The 24,834-nt window shown below is 40.8% G+C and overlaps 1 protein-coding gene across 1 annotated transcript in view; it reads right to left on the bottom strand.

Moving 5' to 3' along the window:
- LOC135481025 (melatonin receptor type 1B-like) overlaps positions 1 to 22,747 on the bottom strand; it is a 66,674-nt gene extending 43,927 nt beyond the window's left edge. Inside the window, exon 1 of the mRNA XM_064760955.1 lies at positions 22,526 to 22,747. Within this exon, the coding sequence (XP_064617025.1) occupies positions 22,526 to 22,747 (222 nt within the window). The remainder of the gene's footprint in view (positions 1 to 22,525) is intronic.
- Positions 22,748 to 24,834: the final 2,087 nt, after the last annotated feature.

Genomic DNA, 24,834 nt, shown 5'->3' on the forward strand with positions numbered 1-24,834 from the left:
CTTTCCAGATATGCTATTTTTTAAATATGCTGGTTTTCGAGTTTTAAACTGTTTTAGTTTTTTCTGATCTGATTTTAAAAACGTCCGTAATTTTTGTTTTATTTTTGATGTTCTCATTATCATTTCGAAAACCTTAACCTTCTTATGTTTTTACCTTGCTCTCTCCACGATATGGCTGAAATATTGCCGATGTGGCGTTAAGCCATGATCATTCATTCATTCATTCATTCTTTTATGGCAACAAAGTTGTATTCGAGTGAAAATGATCAAAATGCTATGCATTTTAAATTTGAACTGACTGTCATGCTTAGAATGCCGGCTGTCTTGCACAAATGGAAACTAATAACTGTTTGTCTCATTCTTGTACCACCTTTTTCACCATTGATATATTATTCCCCACATATTCCTTTGGCAAGTAGAGTTTAAAGTTGCTTTGAGAATGAGTCTTGCGATGATTGAATTACGATGGCTCCTCGTGAGTGAAGAGTGGTGTGAAACTGTTTGATTTGACGTGTAGATTCATAAAAATACACAATAGAACTTTTCATCAGATGTCACCAAAATATGCGCGCCCCAGCATCAAGGATGTATTAACAAATCTACGTGGTACTGTGTGCGGCATGAGCCTTTCATGAATGAAACTGGTGTTCGGGAATTTGTGAATACCGTTTTACCAGTTGAGCTTTGCTTACTGTTCAAGTGCTGAAAAACAATATCGAACCCCATTCAGCATTGTAAGAATTTATTAATTGATTCATTTGATTGGAGTTTGACGCTGTACTCAAGAACATACCAGTTATACGACGGTGGTTAGCATCATGGTGGCAGGTAAAAGGGCAGAGGTCAGGGCAAACCCACGACCACTCGTAGGTTGCTGACAGACCTTCCCACAAACGACGGAGGCCACCTGCATCTGGAGTAAAAGAGCATTGATAACATTGTGATAGTTGTCAGGTGGTATTTTTTAGTCCCTTGTCAGGTTACCTCAAGGTTTTTAATCGAACTCTGCATATGCTTAAACAGCACTGACGTATATGGCCCCTAGCACCACGGTATAAGCAGAACTAGGTGATGGTAGTGGCAATATGTTAGACGACAATCGTTTAGAATTACTCAAAGCCCTTTAATGTCATCATATGTTCATATCAAGACAATGCAAATTGACCAGATCTCCAGGATGCTTAGGCCATCAGCAAAATTCTAGTTTTTTCTCCAGGAATACGCTACAGAAGATAGCATAGAAATTAAAATCACAGCATTAACGGTAATGTTATATTTCGCAAATTTTTCTGTAAAATCCGGTTCCTTTGCTTTACAGTTGACACTTGTAACTGTACAAACGACCACCTCACGAGTATCCCTGCATTTGTCAAATACGTCGTTTGCTACACACACTAAAGTAGTGCTCCATTTTTATTCATGAAATTGTATTCTAAACCAGAATTTACTTTAAGACAGCTCGTCAGAACAGCTAATATAGGGGACTACAGGATGGAGAATAAAACCACGGCACCGTCGACACTGTCACACAGAAGATTAACATCATGTTGAGATTTAATAACAACTAAAATTAATTAAGATTTTTTTGTTTCAGTTATAATAAAATGGATGTTATTTGTGCTATTTCAGCTTTGTCGTCATCCACACATCCATGTTCAATTTTTCATTATTACAAGCTATTGTAAAGTTACAACAGAGTTTACAGTAGTTACAATGGAGTTACAAGCAATGTAGACGTACTTATAGAACAGTCTTTGAATGGACTTATTGTAAAACTTAACGAATTTACAATGGATGTGTGAGTCGAAGCAGACATTCATATAATATCCTGGCTAAAAGAAAATACGCAATAGTAGATTGTCGCCAATAGTAGATTGTCGCCAATCACTGATGTCGGTAAAGTATTATCCGTATTTATGGTTTAAATCTGGAATCGGTAAAAACGATAACGAGTGTCTCTATCGTTTGCCATAAGCCTGTGGTGACCACACAGCATTTTAAGTAATTTTAGACCTTTTTCACCTAATTCTGCATAAGCCATGGTGCTAGGGGGTGTGTAAATTGCAATTATTTATTCATTTACATTAACAGTTAGAATAAAACCCTGACAAAGGTAAATTGACAGGCCGTATTTCACCGGTTACACCACACTGTCGTCACTAGTCTGGTTTTACTCCCTGTGCTGTAAGTCGTTAATTATATTCTCTCGTTAACCAGAGCTGGTTATGCAACTCTTCCATACATCTCGAGTGATAGTCCCGATCAAAATCAAACCCTTACAGCAATGAAGCCTAATAATCAACAATTTGCCCGTTATTCCGCGTGAAAGAGTGAACATGTTCCTGATTAACAGGTCTTTCCGAACTTTCAATCAATAACGCGCTATGGGGAAATCGTTAAACTCTTTACTGTCCGTATCACGAAGGCTCAAAGCTGTGAACTTATCTGTTCTTCCGCTATTACGGCACAATTATCAGTGTACCTGTGATAATGAAACATATATGAAATACACAGTCTGCAACTCCACAGAAGAAAACAAGGCGTGCTACTGTCATTTCGACCTTTTGTGCAGCTCCTCGAGTCTACCATTGACCAATCAAAAGTAGTATTGTTGCAAATAGATCAACCAGATATCCTACACACTAGTTAAAAATGCTCACTAGTTGTGTGACAAGATGGCCGCCACAATCACAGAAATTGAGCTATAGCGACTTTTCTGTATTCTACAAAGATGATTTAAACATCTATTATGGTGTATTAACATATGACAATTCCAGAGAAGAATGCAAAATTCACTAATACCTCTTTATTTGTTTCATAATGTGATAAAAAAGTACAAGTGCAATATAAATATTTGAGATAAAAATGAATGAATGAATGAATGAATGATTATGGCTTAACGCCACATCGGCAATATTTCAGCCATATCGTGGCGAGAACAAGGTGAAAACGCGAGACAGTTAAGGTTTTCGATATGATAATATGAACACCAAAAGTAAAACAAAAAGTACAGACATGTTTAAAATCGTATAAAAGAAAAATAAGATTTAAAACTCGAAAACCAGGGTTATAGTACATGTATAAATATATATGTATATAACTGTTTATCTATAGATATTTATGACAATTAAAATTTATATTTTATAGGCCAATGGCCTTCAAATAATTTATGACAAGATCGCCAACGATGCTGTCAAATAAATCATATATAGAGGTGATTGTATAGAACATTTGCCGAACATGAGCAAAGTCTACACAGTCAACCAAGATATGTTTGATGCCGTATCGAGCAGCACATCCAACACACTCGGGAGCACTGCTCCCATCTAAGATGAAAGTGTGTGTCAGATGAGAATGCCCAATACGACACCTCGTTAAAACTACTTGGTCACTGCAAGACATTTGACAAGTATAGGGATTGTAGCCAATGATAGGATGAATGGCATGCAGTTTATTATGGATCTGCAAGTCCCATTCACCCTGCCAAAGGCGACGAATATATTTAAGAATATTAGACTTCACGTCAGTATAAGGGATTTTAACCCGAGATACAGGTTTATATAGGGCAGCTTTTGCTTCCCTGCCCACGACTGTGTTTCCATGGATACCAGTGTGACTTGGTATCCAACAGAATATAATATCTTTACCTCTTTTAATTAGTTTTCGGTGTTTGGCTATTATCTCAAGTATGAATGGATTTTTAAATTTATTATTCTGAATCGCCAGAAGGCAACCATCCTTTGACCCGTCAGTATATATAAATTCATAATCCATATAATCAGCCTTGATTTCAGCAAAACTTTGCTGAAATATAAGAGGATTTGTATTGGATTTATTATATTTACGTAAATCAAATATTAGTTTAGTTTGTGGAAGAGTGAGTGAGTGCTTGGGGTTTAACGTCGTACTCAACAATTTTTCAGTCATTTGGCGACGAGTTTGTGGAAGGAGCCATGGAGGAGACTCTGGAAAAGACACCGGAGGTATAACTCCAGCTTGATATTAGCACCCACATTATGGTCCCGTGTGCGAAGACCGAATGAAGGGATCTAGTTAGGACATTTATAATATTTGTCTACATATAATGGATTGAAAACACAGTCGTAGGCAGGGTTTGTTGGATGAGCTTTAAGCTTACTAGCGTATTGAAGGCTCAGTTTTATACGTCGGTTATATAAAGAAGGCTCATTTGCCTCCACGTATAAACTTTCTACTGGTGAGGTTCTAAAAGCACCAAGGCTGAGCCTCAAACCTTGGTGATGAACAGAATCCAACATTTTAATATACGACTTCCTAGCGGAACCGTAAATGATGGATCCATGGTCCAATTTAGACCTCACCAGAGAACGATATAAATTAAGTAAAACTGATCGGTCAGCACCCCAGTCGGTGCTAGACACGACCTTAATAATATCGAGAGCCTTTGTACATTTAGCTTTAAGCATTTTAATATGAGGTATAAAAGATAACTTACTATCAAATATTATACCTAAAAATAATTTTTCTCCAACAATTTTAATCTGTTCACCACAAAAATTAAGCTCAGGGTCAAGATGAAGTTTCCGTTTATTACCAAAATGCATACCAACGGTTTTAGATGTTGAAAATCTAAAACCGTTTTCAGTTGTCCATTTCTCGATCTTATTAAGACAAAGCTGCAACTGACGTTCGATATTATTCATATTCTTAGCTCGGTAGCATATAAGGAAATCATCCACGTATAAAGAACCCTCTGTGCCAGATGTTAATGTTTTTGCTAGGCTATTTATTTTTATGCTGAACAGAGTTGGTGATAGAATGCTGCCCTGGGGTACACCAATTTCCTGCTCAAAGAGTGGAACCCACCCGTACCTTAAACTGACGATCAGATAAAAATTGTGATATAAATATAGGTAAGCGACCTTTTAGACCCATATTCGCGAGATCTTTTAAAATACCATATTTCCATGTGGTGTCGTAGGCCTTTTCGAGTTCAAAAAATATGGACACCACATGTTCATTATTGATGAAGCCATCACGAATAAAAGTTTCGAATCGAACAAGGTGATCCATGGTAGATCTACCTTGCCGAAAACCGCATTGAATATTTCAAGAAACCAAACAAGTCTATCATTAATCATCGGTTCCATAGTCCTACAGACACAGCTGGTAAGAGCTATGGGACGGTAATTATTTGGATCAGTATGATCCTTACCCGGTTTAGGGACCGGGATAATACACGCCTCCCTCCGCGACGATGGAAAATTACCAGTTATCCAAATATCATTAAGCAAGTCCAGGAGAGTCTCTAGTGGTTCAGGTGGTAAATGGTTCAGAAACTTATAATATACATTATCAGGACCACACGCAGTATCGTGGGCCTTTTTAAATGCAGTTTTAAGTTCCTAGATATTAAAAGGATGATTGTAATCTTCTAAATTTTAAGAAGATAACGGCAATTCAGTTTTCTCCTTCTGGTTTTTAATATGTTGGAAATTTTTAGTATAGTTCTCAGAAGAAGATTTGTTGGAAATTGTCTCAGCTAATTTATTTGCTATATCGGATGGAGAGGTTAATATATTATCTCATCTTTCAAATGCTGAACTTTGGCTTTATTATTTCTGCCCTTAAGTTTCTGAACCATGTTCCAGACCTTACGCATAGGTGTTTTTGACGTAATGCCCGAAACAAAGCTCCGCCAACAAGATCGTCTCTTGGACTTGGGTAATCGACGAGCCTTTGCTCTAAAAATACGAACCTGGTTTAAGTTATTATCAGTAGGACATATATTAAAATTTCGCTCGGCCTTTTTGTGGTCCTTAATGGCTTTCCGACAGTCCTTATCATACCAGGGTTTGCTTTTGAATTTTGGATTTGTCGAGGTCTTAGGTATAGTTCTGTCAGCCGCTTGTAAAACAAGCTCGTTAAATTTTAATATAGGATCATGTGAGCTTCACAGAGAGCTTCTGAGGTGATATCAGCCTGACAAAACATCTCAAATGCAATCCAATCTGCTTTATCGAATTTCCACCTAGCTACATGTTCTAAAGAATTAGAAGTGATATGTTCTAGGATTATAGGAAAATGGTCACTACCACAAAGATCGCCATGAACCCTCCAAGAAAAATCACGGAGAAGTGATGGATCTGTGATAGTGAGATCGATAGCAGAATAAGTGCCATTACCCGTATGTAAATAGGTATTAGAACTATCATTGAAATAACACAGTTCCTCCTTCGATAAAAAGTCTTCAACTATCTTGCCCTTATTAGTTATGTTATTACGGCACCATAGGGGTTTATGGGAATTAAAATCTCCCTTTATTATAAAAGGTTTTGGCAATTGTTCTTTTAAATTATGTAACTGCAAAGCTGACAAAGAAATGTTAGGAGGAATATACACTGAACATAATGTGATTGTTTCAGACAACGAAACACGGACGGCCACAGCCTGAAGCTCTGAATCCAGAGCAACAGGGCTGTAAATAATATTGTTATTGATAAAGATGGAGGAGCCGCCTGCAGCTCGCTCTTCTTGATTTGAATAAGTACTATATAATGAATAATTTTTAAGAGTTATTTTATCTTTGTCAGATGTCTTCAGGTGAGTTTCCTGAAGACACATGGCAATAGGATTTAGTAATTGAACTAGCTGTGTTATTTCAATAAAATTTACCTTAGGACCTCGACAATTCCACTTGTCCAAAGAAGACATTATGGAGGGAGGCGTATGGGGGATTTATCTTTATGTTTGGACCGCGGACGACCCTTCCGTGGGGATCGGCTGTTAGATCTCCCTTGTGCGGGTGATGTATCCATCACATCCGCATCTGAAGCTGAAGGACCAACGTCCTCCAACAATCCAAACTTGTTAAAAGTTTTGGACAGGGTCCCTAGTGGCCTTAGAGGGATGCTCTGTGGGACTACTAGGTTTATTAGGTTTATTATTATTTTGGGGTTTGTTCCCGGACTTGCTTTTCTCATTGCTTTTAGGGAGACTGCGATCAGGTTTATCAAGTTTTTCTGTACTGTTTACTGTTTTTATCTGTTGTGTAGAAGTAGTCTGGGTTGAGGATGAATTAAAGACTGGTTGAGCCGTAAGTTGCACTGAAATAGGAGTAGGTTTGTCGTTTCCAATGGGCCAAGTCAAAGAGGCCTGAGTAGCAAAAGATGCTACTCGCTCGACCACATTGGCAAACGAAGTCTGTAGAGAAGTACTAGAGAGTGAGACCAATTTCCGGGCCTCCTGATATGATATATTGTTTTTAATTTTCAGGTTGATGATATGTTTTCCTTTAAGGAAAAGCGGACAGTCCCTAGAGGAGGCCATGTGATCTTCACTGCAGTTGCAACACTTAACTGTGTTGCTGCAGTCGAAACCATCATGACCTTCACTGCCGCATCTGAAACAAATAAGTTTATTTTTACATTGGCCTTTGTCGTGACCGAACTTTTGACCATTAAAACAACGTGTTGGATTGAGAATATATAAGTTGACATTTAACCCTATGCGGGCCAATGTAGATATGGGACGGAAGAGAGGTACTATTAAAGGTCAAAAGATAGGTGTTTAATTTTAGGATGGTACCAGATTTCTTCGTGGTGAAGCGTTTAACTCTGGTAACACCTTGTGAATTTAGTTCTCTACAGATTTCTTTTTCCGATAAGTCTATTATATCCTGATCCCGGTCACGTGTTATTCCCTGACAGCTGTTCAGGGAATTGTGAGGGGACGTATACACAGGTATATCAGTAATTTTCTTCAGTGAAAGTAAATTTAGCGATTGTTGTTTCCGGAAACATTCGATCAGAATGTCCCCGGATCGTAATTTTTTGACATTTTTAAAGTCCCAGCTGTGCTTTCAAGAGCCCTTTTCAACACAAAAGGATGAAATGTAGAGGCTGGCCGGTGTTCACTCTTTGTTGAGAGTACAATAAAAGCTGGCCAACGGTCCGGTCTGTTGTCAGGTGCGTCCGATAAAATCTCAACCTTCCTCTTCTTATCAGCACTCGACAAAGTCGGTTGAGAGGAAGGCCTTAATGAAACAATAGCATTGGAGACATTATTGAAGAGGTTTAGAGAAGACATGTTATATATAGTATAAATTCACCCAATGGGAATACCCAGCAGGAAAGACACCAAGGATTCCATACCAAAGGTTAAGCTCAATTTACTCGATTGATCCATTAGCCAGCGCCTCAAACCGTAGTCCCGTAAACGAAATTTCAGAAATAACGTTTTCTTTAAGGAATGGTGTTATGGAGAAATTCTGGGACAACGCAGAAGCAAGACATGACCAAGCCGATTGATCGGACCAGGCCCATCCGACCCGTCTCTTTCCAAGTAAGGGCCAAAGTGGCGTGTTGGGCGTGAGGATCTCGCAAGACCAACACACCCTCAGCCACCAGGATCCCGTCCTCGGAGATTACGGATCGCAACCCACGACAAACAGGTCGCTCCCCGGTTGCCTCTCACACAACCGCGAAGATGTGAGCCTATTATATTCACTGGGCTCACACAGGAGAGCTCTAGGTTAGTCGTCTTTTACGACAAGCTTGCCTAGAGGGCTGAGGTTATATTCTTATCACCCCGGAAACCCCACGGGGGATTTGAGATAAAGATTTCTGTCATAACCATGTTTCTGATTTTCATCTCTTGCCTCTCTCTAGTTACTGTTGCCGCTTTTTATGCTGTACTATGATCCTAGGTGCATGTGTGGGAAAACAAAGGTTAAAGTCAACTGTTAAAAGCGTGGGAAAGCTAAACCGAAACAACATCGAGTATGCATACATTAAATATTCACGCTTTCCAATTTGTTGTTACCAGGATACTCGGTGACAAAATTTTCAAGTCTTCTTCTATGAAGAACAAGCTTGGTTGCTGAAGGCGAGCATATGTTTTCTGGATGCCTTTGTAAAGGTAGTTTGTACTCATTTTCGCGAAATAGCTGATCAGGACAAGGCAGCAGTGGTACCCAGGTGCACACCTCCATGGGAATTAAATTACGTACATATATTTTATATATCTTTGATATACAATATTTGCATTCGTAGTTGATAATATGGCTGCCTCACCTTTCTTCACTCTGAGAGGGGATGTGATAAAAAGATATGTGTCAAGCCATGACTAGATAATTCCACCACAATTACACAAAAACGTTTTGAACTACTTCAGCAGCTAGGTAAAAGATGGTTAGCCATTGACAAGAGCCTCTGCCTCGAGCCACCATTTGCAGAATACCACATGGCGAGCTCCCGACTATGCGCATATCATGATGGGACGGTGTTTCACAAGAGTTGTCGGATTACATTCAGAATCATTTGAAACGGAAACAGGTGACCTCTGCTAATGTTAAGACGTCAGGCGCACAGAGCGATCAAGGATCTATCGACAGGGAGACTGGAGATAATCCATTCACACCTGGTAGAGAATTGTAAAAAGAAAAAGAAAGAGTCCGTTTCATATGTAACATGGAAACAAATCATGATGACAAACAATCTAATAACGGAGGTCTTGGTAGGTGTTCTGAAAAAAATTCATACGATAAGCTACAATCGCAGATGGAAATGAAGATTAATGATGAAGAGGATAAATTCCATGAAACTGCTAATCGTCTCAATGTATTGCTTTCAGGTGTTTCATACGATGTATTTGCTCTCGATTTATATTACCATAAGGCGTGTTATAGACATTTTACATATAATTATGTTCAGAAACAAACAGAAAAGGACGTTATTGACATGAAAATAATAACAAAACATGTCGAGGATAATTTCTTTCAGAGCGCAAGGTACTGCGGGATCGGGAGGCATACCTGTTGAGTGAGGTACTCACTGATATCAATGAACTGGCTCAGGGCTATGATCTAGATGAAATACCAACGAAGCACACATAGACTCTAAAGGCAAAACTCCAACAGAAACTTGGAGATTTGATCGTATTTAATACTATTGGCAAGAGGGACTGTGAGAAGGAGACTTGACCAAGGCCTTTGCTCGTCTGATTCGTCGTAACATATCCCAAAGAGAGCCCACCAGGTGTCCTCCCAATGTAGAAGAGGTAATTAGCCTTCTTGACCTACAATACTATTTGTTGGTCAGTCAATCCAGAGAAAAAAATAAATCCCAACGGATATGTCAGTTTTTTGCTATAAGTCAGAGCTGGAAAACAATGATCACGGGAGACAAATCACCACTGACGACTGTTTTAAGTCTGACCATTCATCGTATGACCTGGAGTAAAGAAGCTACTACTCTTCTTCATCGCTGTGCAGTTGGAATTCCTTATGTTTCCCTATTAGTGTACTAACTAATAACTGGGCGGAGTCTGTAAGCATGCCTCATAAAAGTATATTTCTACCACGATTTATTAAAGGTCACAGTGTCCATAGTAGTAGGGAATGTTGCAAACGTGTCGTATTGAGGAGGTGGAGTTGAGGAGGTGGAGGTGTGTCCTTCAGTCCGCGCTCTGCGCCTGACGCCACACGTTCCATGTCGCGCCAAAACGGGCCAATGGGTGAGCTCAATGTCGTTCGCGCCAAAACTGGGTGAGCTTTTTGTGATATGTGAGCAACTGCCGTCAGCTTCTAAATTTAGCTTGCCACTGTTTACATATGCTGAGATCGGGGCCTGCTGTCTGCCTCTACCTTAGAATGTTCCAGAATACGCTCGGTTCGGGGCCTGTTTGTTTACAACAAGTGTTCAAGAATTTTCTTATTCTAGAAAATTCCACCAGTCTGTATAAGACCTATAAAAGCAGGTCAAAGATGGAGAAAGAAGAATTATTGAGAGTTTTTTTCGCTGTGTGTTACTTTAGTATGCCTTTTGTGCTTAATTTTTGTGTCTTTATAGCCTCTGGCTTTGTTATATCCGATCTCCACCGAGCACTTGTTCAGTCTGAACTTTTATATTTAATTTGTGCTCTTGTGTACACAGTGATTATTAGTATATGGAGCCTGTCTGTGGAATTTTGTGTATATTTCGTCATGCACTCAGTTATACTGTGCATTTTCCCTCTAGATTATGAAAAGTTAAAAGAGATCATTCTGATTGAAGACTTTAAAAGGTGTATTAATGATGATGTCAGATAGTTTGGTCCATATGTTGTTGACAAAAAGCTGAGTGAGCTTAACTATGTTGTTAAAACACCTGATCGACGCAAATCAAGTCACTTATGTCACATTAACATGTTGAAACCCTAAGTAAACAGAAATGACACTGAGAACACAGCTGTACATTCTGTTAATGTTGTTGCTGTAGACATTGACCAGAAGTTGCTGTAATACAGATGATACTGGCGAACAGTTGGTTGATTCTAAACTCAATTAATTGAAGCTTAAGAATTCAGATGTCTTAAAATAACTTGATTCTAAACTGCAACATCTGGAACCCATTCAGCAACAGCAACTGTCTAAATTTGTTTATGAGTTTTCACATTTGATTCCGGATGTAACATCAAGAACTGATGTCATTTTTCACGATGTTGCTGTAGGTGCTGTTTTGCTTCAGGAAGACAAACTTAGTGTTGATCATCCAGTTTGTTTCTTTTCCCGTACACTTAACAAGTTTGAGAGAAGTTATTCAACTGTTGAAACAGAATGTTTGTCTGTTAGTTTAGCTCTGCAACATTTTGAAGTTTATAAATGAATGATTATGGCTTAACGCCACATCGGCAATATTTCAGCCATATCGTGGCGATTGAAGTTTATGTGACATGTTCGAGACAACCTGTGATTATACATACTGATCACAATCCACTTGTGTTTCTACAGAAAGTTAAGGGAAAGAATCATACATTGTTACGGTGGAGTTTATTGTTGCAGGAATAAAATCTTGAAATCAAACATGTTAAGGGAAAAGATAATGTTATTACAGATTGTTTGTCTCGTGTATAAGTTGTGCATAAAATGTTTAACTGCATGTGGTTTTACAATGTCGTATATATTATTGTTTAACATATATTGTTTAACATATATTGTAAGGGTGGGTGTGTTATGTGAACAACTGCCGTCAGCTTCTAAATTTAGCTTGCCACTGTTTACATATGTTGAGTTCAGGGCCTGCTGTCTGCTTCTACCTTAGAATGTTCCAGAATACGCTCGGTTCGGGGCCTGTTTGTTTACAACAAGTGTTCAAGAATTTTCTTATTCTAGAAAATTCCACCAGTCTGTATAAGACCTATGAAAGCAGGTCAAAAGCGGAGAAAAGAAGAATTATTGAGAGTTTTGGATGCTTTCGCTGTGTGTTACTTTAGTTTGCCTTTTGTGCTTAATTTTGGTGTCTTTATAGCCTCTGGCTTTGTTATATCCGATCTCCACCGAGCACTTGTTCAGTGTGAGCTTGTATATTTAATTTGTGCTCTTGTGTACTCAGTGCTTATTAGTACACGGAACCTGTCTGTGGAATTTTGTGTATATTTTGTCATACACTCAGTTATATTGTGGATTTTCCCTCTTATGAATATTGCCTCTGTGCATTTATTCCTGTATGGTTTTCAGCATTGTGGAATATATGTGTCCGTTTGGACTTGACACCGTTGTACATGTAAGTACTTGAGTATTTGTATAGATACTGCTCTCCTTTCTTGTTAAACTTAAGTACTTTAGTCTTCGTAAAAGTCTTGTTGTCTGTTCTTGTTAAACCTAATAAATTGTTGTAAAATAAAATCTGCTGGTTTTGGTTACTTTTTTGTGCGACTAATCTGTGGTGTATTTCGAACAAGCCACCTCTTTATAATACAGACAGTTTGGGTCGTAACACATGTCATTTGCGCTAAAACTGATGTCACGCGTGAGAGCAGTTCCGTTTTTCCGCTCGATTATTTCGTTGAGGTCCGCGCTGCGTCATCCAAAGGGCGAGGAGGATGAGGGAGTCGTTGTCGAGAAGGGAGGAAAATAATATTTTATAGTGTAACATTGTATAGCATTGTATAGTATAACATTGTATAGTATAGCATTGTATAGTATATGATTGTAACAGTGTGTATAGTATTACTGACTTCGATTTGACAACAGGCATATTCCTGTGGAAAATCACGTGAGGTTAGTACATCTACATGGTGCGTTTATAAATCTATGCCCACTTGCCATTATGCTTGCTAGGTCATCGCCCACCGCCATTTGCTTCTGCACATACATGAAAAGGTATGAGTGCCGATACCAACAGATAATTGTGTGACATGACAAGCTATTGTATAAGACAACCAAGAAGCTGCAGACCACATAAAGAAATTCGTCCAGCAAAAATATTACACAGGACCTCAGCGATAGTGTATTGGTTGGATTTGTATCATTTTTAGCTAGACCTGAAGAACCGTCGACTAAAACTGATGTATTTATCATACGTATTGACCCATGCCGTATTTCGTACATCCGTATCAGCAATACAATTTGTGAGAAAGAATTTCAGGGGGAATAGTTCTGGGCCGCTTGTTGACACGGCTATATATGGGGACCAGCCTTTGGCGCTCTACGGTTAATCTAAGCCCGCATTCAGAGAGTGTGAAGATGTCCTCTGTAGAAATGAGTCAGTTTAACTGCATGAATTATGGAGTATCTCCAGGGTTCAAGTATGTATGATGTGGTCAGGAAATTCTGGATCTTTCTTCTGTTAGAGTAACTGGGGGGGGGGGGGGGGGGCTGGGAGACGGTCTTTCTTCTGTTAGAGTAACTGGGGGGCTGGGAGACGATCTTTCTTCTGTTAGAGTAACTGGGGGACTGGGAGACGGTCTCGTCTCCCCTGAAAAACATATATATATAACAAAACACACTCAAAGCACATGTTTCCCTCTCTGCATTCACTTTGCATCACTGCCACCACTAGTAAATTTTGTAGAGAATTCTTGAACCATACCGAGGTCACGGGGGTTGCGATGATCAGGCAGGAAGTGATATCAGAATATACAAAAAAACTCTGTTTTAACCGTTGTTTCTAATAATACTTTATACACGTGGATTCTCTTCATCTAAAGGATGCACAACATGATTCTAAGTGATACGGGAACCAATTTTATTAATTAAATGTTTCCACACATGAGCATCAGTGGTGATGCTAAGCCTAAACACGCCTATGTGCGTCACACCGGCTCCAAATGTCAAGCTTGTCCATTGGTAGCATTGATGTGAAAAGTGCATAGAGAGCGGCACGTGCGCTGTAAGGAGCCTGTGAACACATACGTTCATTCATTCTGTGGCGCTTTGACGTCACCATTGGTTTCACTTAAAATGATATGAAAAGTAACGCCGTCACAGGAAGGGGCGAGGGTGGAACATCAGGTGTGATGTATCCAACCATATCCTTAACCAGCCAGCCATAATGGTCATGTTCATGTATCCAAATTTGGCGACACTTTCATGATGGGCGACAGCTTCCATAGACACAGCTTCAAAGTTTCTCCATCATTTCAAGTGATAGCCAAGAACATGGAATGGGTAAATGTGGAGAAAATATGTATTTTCATACCAGCAAAAGTTGGATTACGCTGTACGCTGAAATGTGATCCTGTAACATGCTGTTTACCACTCTCTGTAGTTTAGACTTCTTCGTCCTCTTAATATTTGGGTACAGTTGATTCCACAATTTCCAAATTGTCTAAATCATTCTCTGTGTATCTAAAGACCATTTTAACATATTTTCTGCTTCTCAAGAACAATTTTGTTGTCCAATTTGTTCTCTTCTGTTCTTATACGTCATATTGAGGGTGCATTGTGGGTCTGCCTATCCTTTCCCCAACTCTTACCAGTTAGGGAAAGTCTCAGCTAAAGTTATAGGGTTTGTTCACTTTTGTTTCTTGTCAACAGAGCAGAAGCCTAATGGAAACGAATCGCATCGCCTTAAAATTTCAGTCATGGTCGTTTTGTGATATATGATTTCCATGTAAACACTGTATTAGCAGTGCTGCCTTACTATCAAATAGGAGGATGTTGTAACTTTTAATAATTAACACCAATCCCGTGGGCATTTTCTGTTATTTACTGCCATAAGAGGCATATCTGCAGGTTCCAGAGCACTGAAGATTTGTTCACCATGATATTTTGTGTTGTTTTATCCATGTTGTTTTATCCATTAACGATAAACCATGAAAAATATGATGTTTTCCGGCATTTTATTACATACATATCTGTTAGGCTAAAGTCTAAAGCAACACAAAGGTTGCTCAGATAATTATAACTAGTTCCGATGATGGGAATTACATTAAAGCTACTACCACTACCCTATAGAACATCGTATGTATTATTTGATGATTCAAACCGTCCATGTTGTCATTAGGCTGTACATACAATACAGATGCATATTTGTGTGACAAATGACTGGCTTGTATCCCTGTCTGGAAAAACTGATTACGTATCTCTTGGATTGGAATTTCTCTATTTGTTTGACTTATAATGATATTGTCAAAGAGTGAAACTTTCTGAGTTCGATTCCCACTTCAAATACCCCTAGAAATGATCGCTTTTAAGGCGTGAGAAGCGTTAGTTGGTCTGTTACACCTCTCCTCTTGCCTTAAGGCCAGGAAATGCTTTTGCGGTGGTGAAGGTTTGATGATAATAAATAGGAGCTGACATACGCAAATGGCACTCGGGTACTGGTGCAACAATCATGAGTAAGTCTGTGTTCATTCCTCATGTATTTCTATGGTGTATTTGTTATTGGCCAATTTGTTGTTTTGGCAGGGGATTTGTCATCGAACAATATAGATAATAAATAAAATCATTTTAGATACAACAAGAGATAGGTTTCATTTTTTATGTCAAGTGTTTATGTCATGTTCACATTGTGCGATTTGTCGGATTCAACCAGTCGGATAAGAACAGAATTAAAGCTGTTTGTTATATATTTGTAAAATTCAAAAAATCGCGGCATGTCCACCTGTGAACGCGGCTTGTGCAATGCAGCTTTTTCTATTTGTCTACTTGTGAACACGGCTTATGGCACAAATAATTCCCGGATACATGTACCCGGGAAATAATCTTTTGATGCTGGGGTAAAAGTGGTGTACCTAACCCGTCTCCTTGTGCCGGAGGACATACCCAAAGCTATAACTGATGGTGAAGGCGGTCGGCTCATAACTATTGTTCAGATACGCATCCACAACGCCAAGATCGGTCAGCCGGTAATTACAGAGATCTTGGACTGACCTCCCGCGGTGAAAATGGCTCTGAATGCCCGGTTCCAGACGAATGCTGTATTGAGTATGTCCGACCCGGTAATTCTGCTGGCTACCGCATTACTGCAATGGTACCTCGCCCACGGGTTGGTAGTGACCCGCGCGTCTGCTTGTAAAGATAAGCCGTGTTTACAGATAGACAAATACAATAAGCTGCATTCCATAAGGTGGACAGGTGGACAAATAGAAAAAGCCGCGATTTGTTGAACTTTACGAATATATAACAAACAGGCCCATGGTACTAGGGGATGTTTACTTTACTATGTCTGAAGCATATACATGATCAGTCACAAAAAGGCCAGACCGAAATAAATTGATAAGAAGCCGGATTTTCACCGGTAATACGTATGATCTTTTGCAAACGTCAGCATCTAGGTTTACTCTGCATGGTGTATATTCAGTCAAAACCGCGCATTGAAAACTGGATTCTTTTGATCGTGATGATGAGTTAAACATGTTAACCTCAGCGAATACATTCTGTGGAAATCCGACAGTTTTTAGTGATGTTATGTTCAATTCAAAACAAACGTGACTGGAACGTTAAACTGTCGGACACAGTATTTAAGAAACTCAGTAAAACATTTGATCATTTGCCTACTATCACACTGTCGTCACTGTTCCAGTGTCACTCTCTAGCTTGTAATTTTGTGTAAGAGTCAACACCAAGAGCAAGTATAATTTTGTGGATTATGTGTTCTTGTTTACGAATATATAAACAATGAACATCAGTGCGCGTGTTTCATTGAAGCCCTATGGAAAGTCACAACGTTTATTTAGGTCAACGTTATTTCTTTGATTCATACTTTTACTAGTATCCTCAATGGTCTAAAGGGATATTGTGAAAACTGTCAACACTGAAGAATCATGGTGATCCCCTCTCTGTGGTTATCTGAAACTGTACATGATTGTATAAGTGATCTCAGCTATGTACTTCTTTGCGTCCAGTATTGTCCTGTCTAACGTTGTAAAGCCTCAGAGTAAAGAATTTTTGCCCAGTTGAATTATCGCCCTTTCTCTGTATTAAACATTCCACTGACATGTGACTCTCTCCCAGTTGTTGCTGCACTTTGCAATGGCTTTGTTCAAGAGCTCGTGTTTTAATACGATAGTGAACAATGAACAAGCGCAAACCGTCCATCTTCATTCTATAGGGTGTGTTTCCTCCAGTCAGACATGAAATTGCATGTTCTTATTCTCTGTATAAGAAAATCACCACTATAATATAAGGCAAAAGATAAATAAATACATGTCTACAAGCAGTGATGTATTCAAAATTCAGAAACTGGTGATACATTGCAAGTAGAAATAATGAATACTACTCTCTTACTACTTCGTCTTTCTTTACGCTCTCTCCAAATACTCTCTTCGCTGTCACCTGTACACTGTTCCGAATGTCACTCGTCCCAGTTGAGGGAGTCGCTTGGTATGGCTGCTCGGTTTGGTTTGTTCTCAAGAATCCATTGTAGTGCCATTGTAATTGCAACTCATTCACTAGTAAAGATAGAGAGGTGGTTGGGTAGTGCATAGTTTTTAACTATGTTTAGGTGTGGTATTGCAAATGATGATCCAGTGTGACCCTACACATTTTTGGATCTGTCAGTATATATATTTTAGATGACCATTGTAGTGTTTGTGGAAGTGTTCTAAGGCTTGAGCTCTTATATATAATGGGTTTTCCAGTTTTGAAATTTGATCCTGGAGTGCAGTGTCTATTTGGGGAGTTTGCAATAACCACGGAGGTTGTTATTGATATGCGTTTTCTTGTTGCTTTGGCAAGGCAATGTCATATTTCCAAAGTAGTCTGTTGATTTCATATCCTATTGGGGCTGAGTGTTTTGTCCATATATTAGGTAGATCAAGGGCCTTTTTGTGCACACTGGAGATTACCGTCCAAACAGGGTATTTATAGTTACATATAGTCACGTGACCTATGGACGACAACACCGCTATCTACTGTCATATAATAATAACACTTCAAAGGGGAATAAGTGTTAACAGTAAAGCGACAAGATAACATTTGTACATGAGACAATATATGAATGCAAAGATACATCCAAAACAACGTTTAACACTAGCTACCAAAGACAAAGGTATGTTAGAAATTTTAATGATAGGAAATAAAGCCGCTAACACATAAGAGAGAAGCGGTCATCAGTTTCCAATGATGCCGGGCACACAGTGGATCTTCCAGGCATGAATTCCATATCAAAGTTCAAATTCGTAGTCCATGAATGAGTTCCAGGTCAAATAATTCTGAAAACACATGTTCAGGAGTTCCAAAGATTTCAGGGCACAAAGGACATTTAGGGATGGATGTAAATTTGCGCTCTATCGCCTTGATCTGTGCCATCTCAAGGTCTGAAGCAGTTTATCACGAGAGTCTATGGTCCAACAGCGGTCTGACTGAGGTACACGCCACAGAGACAGTAATCGCCCAAGCGCCGTGGAGTCTTGCTTGATCACCCTGACCTTGTTGAAGTCGCCGCTTTCAATAATTCTAGCGCCGGTGAGTCTGGCCTCAGTTGTGTCTAACTGATCAGAGTGTTCATATACAATTTCGGTAGAGGGGCTTGACTGCTGCCATCATCCCCACCTCGTGTTATTTATGGCTTTAACCTGTCAACTTGGACAAATTTTTCTTGCTGCCCAGACGGATTCTGAACGTGACGTCACTGTAGCGGTTAATTATCTAGTATGGTCGAGACAACCATTTTGTGTAACTTTGGCGACCTTCCTTTCTTTTGATGTGATGTATACAGTCAAACACTGTCCCCGGCATAGTAACTCTGCCAGTACAAAATAGTGTCATATCGTTGTTTCTGGCGACGCAACCCGAATTCCAGAGTGGATCGTGCCAGCTCATGCACGATATTCATTTCACGTTGAATGTCTTCGGCAAAATCATCTTGGCTAAACCTTGTATTGTTTGCTGGTAATCCCGCCACAATTTCTGATGGCATTATGAGTTCCCTGCCAAACCGATTTGAAGAATATTTTGTAGATTCATGCTCCGTAGCACGATACGCCATGCATACCAAGGGTAAATACTTATCCCAGTCAGTTTGTTTTACGTCCACGTAAGCGCTGAGCATAAATTTCAAAGTCCGATTCATCCTTTCGACCATCCCGTCGGACTGTGGATGGCACGGCGTAATGCGTGTTTTAGGGATGCCCAGTATATCACATACGACCGTCATAAGGCATGATTCGAAACCATTTCCTGCACAACAGATCATCCTTTATGACTAACTATTCCCAGAATCCCCAGTATGTCTTAATTTCTGCCACTGCCATAGAAACGACATCCCATGCAGGCCGGGTGCCGGGTATAAACCAGGCCCTTATTTTCGAAATGTCCGGATCTGTCTCCTGATCCCTTTTCAGCCAATCTCGCGAGACGCCGCGCTTATGGAAAGCTCAAGACCAAGCGATTTTCTCCTTCCACACTGATCACACGGTAATCATGACAGGGCATTTGCATGGGCCCGTCCCGGTCGATGTTGAATGTCAAAATCATACTCTGATAGTATCTCAATCCATCTAGCAAGTTGACCTTCTGGTTGTTTAAAGTGAATTAGCCAGCGCAGAGTACTGTGATCGGTGCGTGAAACAAATCTTTGTCCTTACAAGTATATACCCTTTATGTACCTGACTGAGTACACTTCCTATAACCTTTCCACAGGCATATGTATCGAGAATAAAGGTTTCGTCAAATTTTGGATGTACCAGAACTGGTGCTGATATCAGAGCGTGTTTAAGACGATCAAAGGCATCCTGACATTCAGATGTCCAAAGGAAATGCCGGTCCTTTGCCGTCAGTCGGATAGGTGGTGCTGCAATTTTAGAGAATGACTGCACAAAGCGGCGAGCCCCAGGAAATCTTTTACTCCTGTGGGTGTTTGCCAGTCGCTAATAGCGGCTATCTTGTCGGGGATTGACTTGATACCGTCTTTGGACACACATGGTTACTTCTGAAGCAAACAGTTTGCGTGCTTTCAGCCGCAGACCTACCTTACGTAACCTCTGCAAAACACTTTCCAGCCTTCATAGATGCTCATTAAATGTTTTGCAAAAGAAAATTATGTCATCCACATAGATGAGACAAATGTCCCATCTCAGTCCCGAGCAAACGGTTTTCATCAGCCTTTCAAACTTACTCGGGGCGTTGCACATTCCAAAACGCATGACACGGAACTGAAACAACCCTCTATGAGCTGTGAACTGGTATATCTTCCGGTTCCATTTCAACCTGCCGGTATCCAGACATTGCGTCCATTGTGGAGAATTCTGGTGACGCTGTTTAGATGGCGGTAATCCACACAAAAGCGTAAGGCACCGTACCTCTTCCTGACAAGAACAACATGCGATGCCTAAGGTCTGCTAAATGGCTCAATGACCCCTCTTTCCAACATGTTGTCAATCTGCTTGCTGGCCTCGGCCTTGGTGCGCGGCGCCACTCGTTTCGGCTCTTGCTTTTGAGGCCTGCTGTCTCCAGTATTGATGGTATGCCTGACCGCATCAGTACGACCTAAACTGGAGCTACATTATGCAAACAAGTAACTATAGTTCCTCAGTAGATCATATAGTTCAATAGTTCTTTCCAGTGTTGTGGCGGTGAGGCAGTCGTCGTCGAGGCGGGGCAACTCGACTCAGGAACGACAGTCCTAATGGGCCGTAAGTAGGCAATTGTTGTCATCTTGTAAACCATTTGTGAATCGTCCCCGAGATTCATTAGTCGCACTGGTACTCTACCGCCATCACCAGCTATCGCCAGTGCTCGTGCCTCCATTACCGCCCTCTTGGTGGCTACACGAAGCCCTGTGTCATTCCATCAGTCCCGCCTAGCACGCTACCCATGATAATCTTCTCCTTCCTTGGAGGGATAACAGTATTATTCTCCAGTCAAATACGACGGCATGCATAAGAGGCTTCGTCTCTCATTCTTATCCAAACATCCCCAAACTTCATGGCATTGCTGCGCATGCCCAGAAGGCAACCATGCTCTTCCATGAAACCAAGCCCCATAAGTCCGTTTCCTGTTATTTTGGCTACAACCTTCATGTCTGACAGGTCGTCCTCCGATTGTAAACGAAAAGCATGTAAAACCCCTTAGTCGCCAAGGTATTGCCACTGGCCTACGGTAAGCGGTTTAGCCACCGAGGCCAGCTCAGGTTTTCCTGCCTCCAGAATTTTGTCGTACAATTTCTTTGAGATGATAGCGATCACCGGGCCCGTTTCCAGGACCAAATTTGTCAGCTCACTGTTGACGCAAACCGGAACACACAGACCGCTTTGAACTGTCGCGTGTCCGCTTCGGGACCGGTAGATCCAGGATCAATCCTTGATCGAGTCACACCTAAGACTTTAAAAGAGGAAGTTGTAATTTCCTCGCTTGGCGTTCAGCATGAAGGGGATAGTGCAACGACTGGTTGACCCGTATTAGTATAATGGTTCGGGTGGGGCGGCTTACTTGCCTTCGGTAAGTCGTCTCAGTGAAGCAGCACTAAATAAAAGAGCGGTGGAAATCCGTCCTGCTACAAGGAGGCACATTACACGTATATGCACCCTAAGGATTCCTTCGTCGTCATATGACTGAAAAATTGTTGAGTACCCAAGCACTCACTCACTCACCCAAAACGCCACCCCCAACTTTCATTTCTTGAAGTTTTTGTTGTGTGCTTCCTGATTCAATTTACAATCTTCAGGTCTTTGCAGACGTTTTTTGCGTTTTCGGACAATTCCGTCTCACGGGGCCAGCTTCGCCACATTTATTGCATTCAAATGTTCCTCTGGTCCTATTGATCTTTTTCGCGCTTATCGCCAAAAGCTTTTCCATCACCTCAAAAAGCTTCTCCCAGAAGTCTTAATTCATCGTTTCGTCACGCACTTCCTCGGCTTCTGTCACATTTTACTCGGCCTTCCACTCCTACGATCTTCTGCAGTGCGGCAAACGCCTAACTCGACAGCCAGTTGAATGGTTTGATCCATAACTCTTGGACGTGTTCTTTTCAACCAGAAACGCATCTCAAGGTCATTCAAAGCTTGTATAAATTGATCTTTGGCCAGGATGTGAAGAACCTCGCTTGGTGAATTGGGGTATCCCAGAGATACTAACCGGCCTGTGGAATGCCTTAGCTCTATCAGTGTCTCATCTGGACGCCGTCGTCGTCCCTGCAGCTTAGATTTGTATGTTTATTTTATTTATTTGATTGGTGTTTTACGCCGTACTCAAGAATATTTCACTTATACGACGGCGGCCAGCATTATGGTGGGTGGAAACCGGCAGAGCCCGGGGGAAAACGCACGACCATCCGCAGGTTGCTGGCAGACTTTCTCACGTACGGCCGGAAAAGAAACCAGCATGAGCTGGACTTGAACTCACAGCGACAGCATTGGTGAGTGACTGCTGGGCCATCAAGCAGATTTGTATAATTCCTCCAATCTCTGGCGCAACGCGGTCACTAACTCCTTGTAACTTGCTCTCGCGCCACTTGCAGCATGAACAAGCACTTGCTGAGCCACCCCTCTCAAACTTACAGCTAGATGGTATCCTTGCTGTGCCTTTGTCCAGCCGTGAAGTCAGATAACCGACCCATGGAGTCATGCCACCATACGTCGACGGGTTAACCAAGGGCGCTCTAACCTGGAAGGATTTCTGGGGGAATCATTTGGGTCTATCTGTCTCACAGAATCGCTCGTCCGCTCCTGTCTTTGATTTGGCGCCAAAGAGGGCAGTGCGCCACCTCTGTTCATCGTCAGATTTAAACGTCCCTCTTTCAACAGTGACAACTCTCTTTCTGCTGCTTCGATTTACTCCGGCAAAATCTTTGGCGTCGCCCGATATGCACTCTCCAGTTGGGCAATACGCACTTCGGTCGACGGAGTTGGGTGAATCCCCTCCGGGCTTGGACCTGTACATGTACGCCTTCCCATCCCGGAATCTTTCATTCTTAGCCTGCGTTCTGTAACGTTCTTCTCCGCTAGTCGTCTATCCTCCTCGTGTGAGTAAATGGCTCGCTCCGCCAATACGTCCTGTTGGCATTTTCGTTGCCTAATCCCACTGCTGCCACCAAATGTGTTACGGGCTGTTTTGAACACAATAATCTTCCAGAGATACGGCGTTGTGAGACCGTGGCTTGGCTCACGGCTCGAAACAAACGCCAGGCACACGCCAAGAAGACACAAACACATTTATAGGTGAACAGGTTTGCCGATTTGGCTTGGACAGGTCCGCGTCTGCAAGGGCGTACGACAGTCAATGAGTTGCTACTAATTCAACACTATGTAGGTGTATAAACACCAACGACCTAAATCCAGTGGGAGATTCCAGACCTTATTCAGGTCTTCTAACCCGTGCCAGTTAGGTGTTAATTCGTCGCGAATCTACAACAGACCAGAGATTACCGTCAGAACAGGCTATTTATAGTTACACAGTCAGGTAACCTATGAACTACAGCACCGCCATACATTGTTATATTATAACAATAAGTTTAAGGGGAATAAGTGTTAACGGTGAAGAGACAAGATAACATTTATACATGAAACAATATTTGCATGTAAAGATAAACGGTTTGTAATAATAACACCAGATAAAAGAGCGATGGAAATCCGTCCTGTAACAAGTATGCACATTACACGTACATGTACTCTATAAGCCGTCGCCGTCATATGTGTGAAAAATAGTTAAATACCACGTTAACTCCTAAGCACTCACTCACTCGTGAAGCAATTGTTTCTTTTCCACGACATGGCGTCCGGGTGTAAATAAGAAAAAAATGTAAAAACAAAAGCGATATCAATAAAATATGCGAAGTAACACTTTTATCACTGAAGGAAATTGCTATAGTTCGCCTTCACATAACTCAGAAAAGCAAATCTAACTAGTAAACAAACTCAAAATTTGGTGAAATGAACAGCATGAACTGATATTATTCGGGGAGGTAAACTTACCGACCGAAGTGTTTGGAGACAAACGCGATGTTGTTTAAAATGTCATCTCTATTTAATATGTATATTTGTACACGACAGGCAATTATAAGCGGGGTAGAATTAAATAAGGAGAAGCTAAACTATCGCCTTTTGAGAAGATACTGACGAACCTTCCTGCATCTGACGTATTGCTACTAACGCCGTTAAGACCGAAAGCAAGTGGTCTTCGGGAAACATAAAACTTACAAGAAGCTGGATTTCACCGGTTACGCTGCTCTGGTTTTCCTATTTATGCTGTAGTATTTTCAATTGTTATATAAATATATCTTTATAACGACTGACAGGAACCTGTCAGATTTCCCTGGTCGCAAAGGGTTATGTAAAACAACTATCATTAGATCCTGTGATATTTCACCGAGTTTTCGACACTTCGATCAGGTGTAAATTCACGATTAAACTAAGTATAGTTTTTTAGCCTTTAGCCTTTGTACGGGGAAAAAGACGGTGCAACCTGTAATCCACTGTAAATATGGTCGAACAGTGTTTCAGTGTTGATGTACCACGTAATCCAAAGTGTCAGTCTGCATATATCAACTGCAGGATTTCATGAGGCAGAGAGCTATAGTCCATTTCTGCCATGTCAACAGAAACAGATCCTTTAGCACTCAGCTCGAGACGAACCGCAGGAACGACTGGTTTCTTTAAGTTAACATTGCTTACGGTGCATACTAATTTTCCCTGTCCACGGTCTAAAACTTTCAA

This window comes from Liolophura sinensis, chromosome 13 (genome assembly GCF_032854445.1).
Source record: "Liolophura sinensis isolate JHLJ2023 chromosome 13, CUHK_Ljap_v2, whole genome shotgun sequence".
Lineage (NCBI taxonomy): Eukaryota > Metazoa > Mollusca > Polyplacophora > Chitonida > Chitonidae > Liolophura > Liolophura sinensis.